The sequence below is a fragment of the Centruroides sculpturatus genome, unplaced genomic scaffold (assembly GCF_000671375.1).
Source record: "Centruroides sculpturatus isolate CEXI.00-Female unplaced genomic scaffold, Cexi_2.0 scaffold1486, whole genome shotgun sequence".
Lineage (NCBI taxonomy): Eukaryota > Metazoa > Arthropoda > Arachnida > Scorpiones > Buthidae > Centruroides > Centruroides sculpturatus.
Genome location: NW_019385689.1, coordinates 4536 through 15298, shown reverse-complemented (window position 1 = coordinate 15298; position 10763 = coordinate 4536). Strand labels below are relative to the sequence as shown.

Genomic DNA, 10763 nt, shown 5'->3' with positions numbered 1-10763 from the left:
TCGTGATTACACATAAGACTATCGGGCTGTCATATATTTATTTATGTTACTTTCAATTTTTTAAATTACATTTAGTCTAATCGACAATGAAAGGTGCAGAATGTTTAATTTGCTACTGTTGAAAACTACTGTCAAAAATACCATAAGCGATGTTTATGTCATACGTAACAGAAGTAAAAATTTCTATGGGGTTAAACTAAACATTATACGTATAGAGAATTTCTATTGAACAGTAATGATGCAGCATTTCAAGCGTTTATAAATAACGACTAAAAAAGTCGGTTAAGGAATACTTCTTTATAACAAATTAAAATAGTAAAGAAAGCGTGTCGTTTTTAAATGTAAAATGTCCAGAAGTTTTCGTTTGGCATCTCTTCTTATCAAGAACTCCAGTTATTTGAATGATAGAAGAGAAAACAGAGTACAGTCCAATTATCATCTGAAAGTAATGTAGAATGTAATAAATAGAATTTTTTAATAAATATTTCGGTATGAGAATTTTACTTAAACGTATAATTTACAGAAAAAATAAATAAAATGACTAAATTTATGCATTCAGAAAATTTTTGTAAAATTGTCTTAAAAAATTACATAATGATAATACGCGTTATTGTATGTAGACGTATAAAACCAACGTAAAAAAAAACATCCGAATATTAAGTTTCTCAGTTCTACGTTATTTTTGAATACCTATATCTGAACATAAAAATATGCAAGAATATTATATAATATAACGCAGTCTAACATCACTATTTTGCATTTCTTTTAATACGTCACTCGTTAAATTTAAAAACAAAACTAAAAACTGACATTTACAACTAATAATATTTACCCTGAGCAGGAAATTTCTCTTAATGTAGAAAAATCCCCACATCGATAAACCAAAAGGTCTTCCTCCGAATCTCTTTATTAAACAAATAATCTGTAATGATATAATTATTAATATAATCACATTTTATATGTGGAAAATTGGGAAAAAAACAAACTTTATATCTGTATTCCGGTGTGAATAAGCTGGAATTATACTTTCCGATGATGATAAAATTGTCATAGATCTGAAATAAATGAATACATTTATTCATTTATTTAATAAATAAATAAATTAATGTTATGTGCAGTAATTGCAATTTTTAGTCTAAGTATGAATTAAAACTTACAATTGAAGTAAAATATGACAATGCCCACGACACCGTTAATGATCCAATTAGAGACATTACTCCGAATATCGCCATAATCAAGCGAAATATTACATCAGTCTGCACAAACAGAGCAATGTATATAAATAAACAAGTTTGATGGATATAAAACAAATAATAAACAGGAAACAGCGCTTTGTATTTCTCGTTCAATTCTTCAAAACACTCCCAAATTTCCCAAAGTTTCTGCATTACTTCATCAACAAGAGATCGTGTCGATATTTGGGAAATTTGCAAATGAACAGAAATGTTTATCAATCTTTTTCCTAGAAGTAAGCAAAGAATTAGTGCAAACAAAATTATGCAAAGTCCGTGTGACGCAACATAAAAAAACCAAAGTTCGAGTCCGAAAAGGCAAATGAAAGATATTCGAAAATCGTAATGTTCCGATTGAAAAGTACAATATTCCATGTATAAGTTCAACGTGAAGAAACACAGTAGAATAAGAACATACAAATAGAAACAACGAAAAAGATACGGTTCATACTTTTGAACAAATTCTTCTTCTTTCTTGAAATCTCTCATCAAATAATGAATATTAATCTTATTTCTTTTCATAATGCTGAATTGTAAACTTCCGTACAAAGAACAGCACCAAAATATGAATATAACATAAGTTTTATTATTTTCAAATAACATAAAACCTTGAATGCAGTAACTTCTCGGTGTTGCTATCATTGCAGTAAACAATAAAACCATACCCCATAAAAATATTTCGAGTAAATCAAAGTGTAAAAAGTTTTTGCATTTTCCTTGATTTTTTGTTTCGACAATCGCAAGTCTCCATCGTATCCAAAGCGAAAGCTTCCATTACAGAGATCAAAGGTTGAAGTGTTGTTGACACGCAATTTCTATACGACGACTGCATCTCGAATAAATAAAATTTTAGGTCTACTTCGTTGGTCGGTAGGTTATTAAACAGTTATTTAATTGTCTCTTCAGATAAAATATATGGCAGAACGAATTGAATAATATACTATTAACGTAAAATATTTGGTACGTATTATAGTATCTTGAAAGACATTTCTAGTCGTTTCTCTCCAGTTGATGTAAATGTAGAAGTCTCCGCAGATTGTATTTGATTGGTGAATATTAAACAGAGCGTGATGTGACGTTGAGAAATATTAAAACAAATTACGTAACAGAATGGCAAGAGCACGTGCTGCTTAGAAAGAACATATAATCGATGAACTTTGAGATAATTTTACGAGATTAATTTTTATGTAATTTCTAAATAAATTTCTAAAAATATACCGACATCGTCATGACAAGGCTCTATCATATGTCGGGTTTGATTAGATTTATCCATAAATAGTGAAATCGACTAGCTGGTTTGATTAATAAATACAATTGTAGTACTGCTGCATGGAACGCATTAAAGATATAATTGCTGTACAAGTTGACCCCTCTATAACACTGTTGATAATTCCGTTTTATATGAATTCCATGTTGTACGAGTCACTTAGATTTTAGATTGCCAAGCTGTAAACGGCTCACGTATTTGTAAAATATAAGTGTCTCGTACACTCATGGAATTCATATAAAACGCCATAATCGACAGTGTTATTGGGGGGTCAACTGTATGTTCATTATTTAAAATATTGTATAACTTGCAATTAATTGTAAGTACTGCTGCATGGAGCACATTAAAAATATAATTGCTGTATGTTTTTCAGTTCATTATTTAAAATATTGTATAACTATCAGATAAGCCCGGCGTTGCTCTGGCGAAAAGTAACGATAGCGAAGATCAAGATAATTACATTAGAGCCATTTTTATCCGTATTCACAGAATCCAAGAATTAGGTCCACCGTTTTTATAATAATTATAGAATTTTTAGATGGGTCTAAAAATATGTTCGATTTTCGGCAAAAAAAGCAAAAAAAAACTGCATTTGAGCCTGTAAATCTTGCACGCCGCTTTCTCTTAACACTTCCATTGATACTCAACACTTTCATTGTTAACACTTCCATTGTTAAGGAATACACTTCTTTCATTTCTACGTGGTACCCTACTAAATGTGGTAGCCTACTAAAACGCAGTTGAAAACAAAATATTGCATCTAAAATTGTACAATAGAAACCTGTTTCTTCAGGGTAAGCCTTAATTCTCTCCCTCTCCCCTGTGGGAGCAATTTCGAAAAATCCCTTCTTAGTGTGCGTTCTCGTGACGTACCCTAACTGTGTACCAAATTTCAACTTTCACCTCCTAACCGTTTAGGCTCTGCGCTTATTATTATTATGTTGGGTTTAGTGGTTTATACTCGGTTGATACCGGTGGCTGTGTACTATGCCGGACCAGATTCAAGGCATAGCAACCAAAATATAACTAAAATTAAATAAGTGTGTCAGTGTCTGTATTAAGGAATTTCCTAACAATATGGCATGTGTTCAATATAGTGGCCTTCGATAGTGTGATGTATGTATTTCTATTTAATTGTAATGTTCCCAGGCTTTTGTGTAGTGTGTGTGGTATCACACCTACACAGGAGAGAACGACAGGTACAATAAGCACCCTTTCCATCCTCCACAGACGTCTTATTTCCTGGGTGAGTTCTGTTTACTTGCTAATTTTTTCAGTGCATGTGTTTCGTACATTGTGAGTGTTTGGAATTGCTATGTCTATAATGTATGTGATTTTATTGTGTTTGTCAATGAGTGTGATGTCTGGTCTGTTGTGGTAAATTGTTTTATCTGCAATTATGGTTCTGTCGTAGTACATTTTGTGCGTGTTGTTTTCCAATACTGTTTGTGGAATATACTTGTAGTATGGTTCGTGAATGTCTACCAAGTTGTGTTTGTTTGCAAGCTCTTGGTGTATTATATTTGCTACTTGATTGTGTCTGTGTATTATAAATAATCTATCTGTGTCAAGAGCTTGCACCCAGATGTAATGTGTTGTATAGTTTCTGGCATGATGTGATAGTTTCTGCATGTGTCATTTGTGAGTGTTGTATCTTTGAATATGTGTTTTCTGTAGTATTTAGTATTTATTTATTTATTATTTTTATTATTGTTATTATTATCAACACGTTTCGATTATACATAGATATATTGAATTTTTATCTCAAGGAGTAGTTCATTTTGTCCTGTCATTTATCCATGTTTCGGCCATGGTAAGATTTTTGCTTGTCGTTTAATTTATTCGTGACGCTGTACTAATTAAAGCATTCATTAAATCGGTGATTTGTATTTAGTTGTATTCTATATAATAAGAAATATCAAGTGCTTTTACATAGTGTACTTTTATGACGTTAATATTTTAAAATTTATTTTAATTATTTACTGACGAATAAGGATTTAATAATAGGACTGATTGAAGACAGTTGGCCTGTAGTATTTGTAATTTGCATAAGTCAGATTTTTATTCGTTTCTGTAAATTATTGTTTCTTGGCGGCAATTTTATAATTTCACAAGTATACATTTTCAGTTCGTTTGTGTGTATTCCTATCTATCTGTTATTCGTTAATATCGCGAATGAAGTCAGTCGGGTGACCGGAACATCTGTAGACGCGTGTACTATACAAGGTTAGGAAAGTACAGTACTAGAATTCAAGCCAGGTATGGAAAGCTTAGCGGACAGAAATCCCGATTAGCGGTATTTCAGTCCGAGACAGAAAAAATACAGTAATTAAATAAATAAATTATTTATTTTAAGCGAGAATTATCTGTGGATTCGAACGAATTGATTCATTTTTTCTATTTCTTAAAAATACTTACTTTTTGGTCTGACATTTTATTTTTAATAAGTTCCTAATTGAGTAGAGCTTATTAAGAATTTCCTATTACACTCCGCTTAAATAGAGTTAAAGACTAACAACATGTTATGAGGATAGACATACTGTACAAGCATATTTAAGGGTATCTCGAATGGTTATAGTAGATTTTATACAAACATGAATATGTGTTGTCCTAGCTGGACCCATACCTATTACATGTGTTTGAAAAAAAAAAAAAACATATTTAAGTACAAAACTAAATGTTATATATTTTATATTATATATAAAAAATACAAAAAATGTAAATAATAATTTAAAATTTCCACTGTAAAAATTTCACAATTTGCGAATTTTTACCAAATTTTAATTTTATGTTATTCGTGGAATTATTTAATCTGACAGACGATATTAATGCAGTTATATAAAGCAGTGTCTTAAAAGTGGGTTATGTTTACTAATTAACGTAACGATGAGATAAATATTTGTGTAATGGCAAAAATCCATTATGCATTGCACTTATTAAAACATTGTGCAATTTAATTTAAGAATGATGCATCCAAAATTACGTCCTTTGTAGTGATATAATTAGCTGTAATACATGTAACGAGATGTAGAATTTTATAGTTAATGCCACGATGTATCGAGAAATTAAATGGATACTCTTAATACACGCAAATAATATAAATCAGCTATCGATTAATGTAAATTAACAAATGAATTCTTCTGTAAAAAATCAATTACTTAAAATATCGTGTTATGAGTCCATTTTTGACTATTTTTATATACATTTTTTTAAACGGCGTAACGAAAGTGTCGGTAAGTCGCGCGTGTAGGAGACGGTGTTTACGCAATAATACAATCATTATATAACAATTGATTTCCGAATAAAAACATCTAATATAAAAAGTTTTGCCAAGAGAAAATTTATGACAATTTAAACGACGATGGAAACTTTTTCAGAAGTGCTATTTTAGTAAAGAGAAGCTTAGTGCTTGTAAGCGGCACACAAAAGACTTTTGTCTGTATTATGGTTTTCTAAATTTCGACTCTAAACGTCAAGTTTGTCTTTATAATAAGTATAAGAATAATTTTGATCGTTGTGTGAATTGTCGTAAACTTTTACTTGGCAAAAATTTTATTTCTTAGACGTTTTTTTAAATTTAAATATTTGTTCATTCTGGTCTGCCACGTCTATTTTTTTTGTGAAAAAACGTTTAATGATTCCTACGAACAAAACCACGCGTATACAAATACAGCACTAAAATACGTTGAAGAGATAAACTCACTCCTGAATATTGATAAAAGCATCTTACAATTAAAGTTGTCCTCTGGTTCCGGTATTTCATACGAAAAAAAAGTTTTAAGTTTTCAATGTGAATTATAATACTTTAATAGATGCCAGTTTTCCATAGAAAAACTTTCCTGGAAGCTTTTATTTCTCTCTTGTATCTTGTATTGTAATAGGTATTTTAAAGGAAAACGACATAGCCCAGCTCTGTAAGTTTAGCTGTTTCGATTTGAGACGAAAACACGAGTGTGCCGAAATGCTTTAAATGTTATTTCTAAAGCAGTTAAAATCACAGGTTCGAGAGATGTGCGTAAATCTGTTCAGAAACGAAACAGCTGCATCAAAATTTAAGCAATGAGTGAGTTTATTTATAAGGAAGCAATAAATCCATTTTGTTTGTTAATTTCTTCGTAAGTTCAATTTTCTCTATTTGCATTTTCCAGTTTATATTTATTAAAATCTTAAGATTTTCATTTACTTTATCTGGCATTTACTTAATAAGATTTTTCCTCTTTAAATCTGCGATTATTTTCTAAGTATCAGTGATTGCCATTTTTAAAGATTTCACGAATCAGTATTGCTGTCTATTCGTTGCAATGATACCTAATATGTCTTCTATGGAATTAAAATCAGTCAAACATTGTAACTGTGGTGTGTTTAAAATAAAAAAAGACTATTGAAAACATCGAAGAAATTTTATATTCTTTAAAATATCTCCCTTTTATAATCGATAAATATTAATTTGTTTTTCTTTATAAATTGCTGAATTAAATAGCTGTGTAAGTTAATATTATATATTTAAAATATTTTATGAATTTTTTTCTTTTTGAAACCGTGTCCTGTTTTATATTTGTGGCGTAGTAAACACTAGTACTGTGTTTTATTCCAAAGACACATGGCAAATTTTCCATTAAATTCCTTTATTAGTTGAGTTGATCTCTTCTTTTCTGTGATCTTGGTGTTGGCTTCTTTGCATTTTTGTTTGATGAAAGAAAGGAATGGATCAACTCAACTAATAAAGGAATTTGATGGAAAATTTGCCATGTGTCTTTGGAATAAAACACAGTACTAGTGTTTACTACTCCACAAATATTTTATGTATGTTAATACAGGAATAAATAAACTAAAACAGATAGAATTTATTAAATAATAACAAACAAAACTATATTTTTTTTAAATCTTCACTTTGACTTTCACAGTGTTTGTTTTAGTGCTATTGAATTACTCTACAACAATTTCTCCAACTTCAAATAAAGTCTGAAGTAGCAAAGAATGAATGCAATATATAAATATTTTACACAAATAATACGATGTCTAGCCTGATATGTATATAAAACAATAAATTTATATAAGTAAAGTTATAAAAGAAAAAAACAATATTTGATTATATCTTTAACCTCTTCGTAATACACTCTTCATTACTTTCATATTTCAAAATTTCTCGTTCAAAATATTTGCAATTACTGAACATTTTCTACGTAAGAAGTAATTTACAAATAATAATAGTTTTATTGGAATAAATCAATTACAGTTGTTTCATTAGTTGTCTACAGAGAATTATAAAATAATTTCTATAAAAACTTAAAGTACTTGCTGTACATCAATACTGGCAAAACATCTAAGTTTTTGCAGTATTTGGCTTGTTGTTTACATGTAAATAAAGTGAAATAGTGTTACACTAGTATTAAAATATTAAAATAAAATACTATAAAGCGAGAAAATTCTTTTATGTTCGGTTATATTTCTGTGCTATGTGCATTATATTGCGAAAACCTAAACTTTATGAACGAAAGTCTGATCAACAAAAAAAGATGGATGGACGATCGATAAAGGTGCAACCTACCGCGAATCCGGACAGATTGTAAAATTCCCAGAAATATTTCTAGAGTGGTCTGTGCGGTTATGTCGGGCCCATTTCTCACCACCCGGGCGCCCTATTGCGGGCCTGCCCGACCCACAAATGGCTTGCTAAAACAGGGCCTCTTAGTGCCCGCAGTGCGAAAAGAGTATAAAAGAAAAGCATTTTGCCGTTATAATATAATAAACAGTGATGAAATTCGGCAGTTGTTTATAGTTCCTATAAGGGCTAGTACATGTTAATCGTTGCGCGTTGCGTTAAACGCGCGTTAGCAGCGTACACACCGCGCGTTTAGCTCGGTGTTCGACGACCGTTCTCATCGGCTCAGTTTCTAAGTGGATTTCAAAGTAATTACTTGTGTGTGATTTTTCTATTGTCGCTATAAAAGACGACGGCAGAGGCAAAGAGAATTTCGGGTGCACCCAATATTACGAGATAGACTGACCACGGAATGATTTTCACGTTGTATCCAAAACTAAAAGAATACGAAAACAAATTTTTAAATTATTTTAGAATGTCTATAAAATCATTTGAGGATGGCTGGTTTCTTTTAGATTTCATCAATAAATAGATCAGTATCGATATGATCGTTCTCCATGTCGGCCAACGCGCATTTACTCTACACGAAAGCGCGCGATAAAAATCCTAGAAACATCTCTTTGTGGAAATATGACAAAAAGAAAAAAAAAACTTACAATATTAAAATTATTAGAATTGTATTTGAAATATTGTAAAAATTTGAAAGAATATTTCTGTAATTTCGGAAAATTCAGATTAAATCATTAGTGTAATTAAATGTATGTGGAGACCTAGAATGAAACTGTACTGTCTGTATGTACTGTACAACACGAGTTTTCAGGTATTCGTAGTTTTCGTGTAGATGACGAATACTCAAACACCTCCTAACATTCGAATATTCGCCCGACTGTTATGTAAGATTTATGCTCTCTAATTGTCAGTTGTCTGTTTCGTGTTTAATCTTCATGTTTTCAACAATGAAGATAAAGTGATTTGAATTATTTCAACAGGAATCATAGGCAATATGTCGAAAAGAGAATGTTTAAAAGAAAAATTAATACTGAAACGACATTCTATTTACGTGTTAGTAACGTAAAAATTTTTGAAAAACTCCACGTATCTAGCCTGTCCGCGACTCGTGAACACGGGACCAACCGCTAGTGCTCTGTGGTTTCGTCCACTCGGATTCTGGTGGGCAAAATATATTGTGTGGTAAGTGAAAACTATAATTTTCTGCAGAAGTACTATACATCGGCAGTTGGTTAGAAATTCGAACCTTTTCTGATAGGATGGTTGTGCAGCGATTTCTGGTGTTATAAACAAAGACTACGTCTTGTTTGTAAAACCGTACTGTCGGTTTATGTTACCAGCTCAGAGGTATGAAGGAGTACATGTCGAGAGTTGATATTTGGCACAGAGTATTAGGTGCGCAAATCATTTGAGCGTAAAAATATTCAGACTCGTGGGACAGAAAACCGAGTCAAAATGAAATATCAAATGGCGGCTTTCTTCTACAAACTGGCAAAACAGGCCTTTCACCTTACGTAAGTCGAGTGGGGGAGGGTACCACCCGCACTCATTCTAAAACGTAAACACTAAACTTAGTAGTAAACATTCTTCTATGTTAAATAAAATTTGTAATGTAATTTTGTAAATTTGAGAGTGCTTCAAATATGACATTAATTAATTACGCTCGAGTCTGACTCGAGCAAGGTTTAAAGCGTTAAAAAAACCAGGCGTTTGGGCCTCCGAAATAATTTTTTTTTGATTTTTTAAAATGTTTTTTAGGTCCCCAAATATTTTCGAAATTTTTTGCCCGCGCGAAAAAAATTTTATCGCGATTTTCATGAGCCTATAATAAGGCTGAATTAAAGCTTAATTGCTTTTTAATGTTTTTTTAATGGAAGTTTTTTACCAAAATTAATTAATCGTTCTAAAGTTGTAGTGCACCGATTTTCCTTCCATAAAGTTATTTAAAGCTGCTTACTGATGTCAGAAACGACCTCCGATAGTTTTTTAACTTTTTTAATTAATAGATTTTATTATGTATATGTTTAATTAATTAGGGGGTCGGAAATCGCAATAAAAATTATAATTTTTTAAGAATATTTAAAAATATAGGTTTAATTTTTAGTCACCCTACTTTAAACCCTTCTCCTCCCCAGACGTCTATGAGAATGTCACGGGAAATACGAAACCAGTCGTTCACAAGGTCATCCAGATGTGTAAACAATGACTCGTTGGTGTTAAATTTCACAGAGAGGCGAGACAAAGGAAACTAAATGATGATGCTTTTTAACCAAAATTAACGCATTTCTTTTGTTTTTTTTCAGTTTTAAGTATTTTTAATGCTTAATTAAATTGTTTGTAAAAAAGCGAACAAGAAGCGGTTAAAACAAGGTATCGTTACAACTAGATTTTTTTTCATTATCTGATATAGTAAAATCGTGGGGCCGATAAAAATTTGAATTTATTGTTTATGCAAAATAAAAAGATAATTTCGAACGATATAATAACCACGATTACTTTTTCAAAAACGGGAAATTTTTGTAACGCATAGACGAAAATTCAACCGGGCCGACACGACACGAAGAGAAATTTCTAAATTAAATAGGATAATTTCATCGAAAATGCATCGTGACCAGCGAAGTTTGAAAGATGGCGCCCAAAAGCAGCGATACCC

General features: G+C 31.1%; 1 protein-coding gene across 1 annotated transcript; it reads right to left on the bottom strand.

The window, feature by feature from the left end:
• Positions 1-307: 307 nt before the first annotated feature.
• On the bottom strand, positions 308-1371 carry LOC111641223. Its single transcript, XM_023387354.1, has 4 exons — positions 1158-1371; positions 987-1055; positions 833-922; positions 308-439 (listed from the first exon to the last, which is right to left on the bottom strand). Exons 1-4 carry the CDS (start codon positions 1230-1232, stop codon positions 308-310), a joined length of 366 nt encoding a protein of 121 aa, XP_023243122.1. The 5' UTR covers positions 1233-1371.
• Between the last annotated feature and the right edge of the window lie 9392 nt (positions 1372-10763).

What these genes read in the sequence shown, in the direction of transcription:
- LOC111641223 (XM_023387354.1), bottom strand. Translation starts at nt 1,232, where the DNA reads ATGGCGATATTCGGAGTAATGTCTCTAATTGGATCATTAACGGTGTCG. An exon ending in TGTCATATTTTACTTCAATT is followed by an intron (nt 1,056 to 1,157) that starts GTAAGTTTTAAT and finishes CATTTATTTCAG; the next exon opens with ATCTATGACAATTTTATCAT. An exon ending in AGAGAAATTTCCTGCTCAGG is followed by an intron (nt 440 to 832) that starts GTAAATATTATT and finishes CATTACTTTCAG; the next exon opens with ATGATAATTGGACTGTACTC.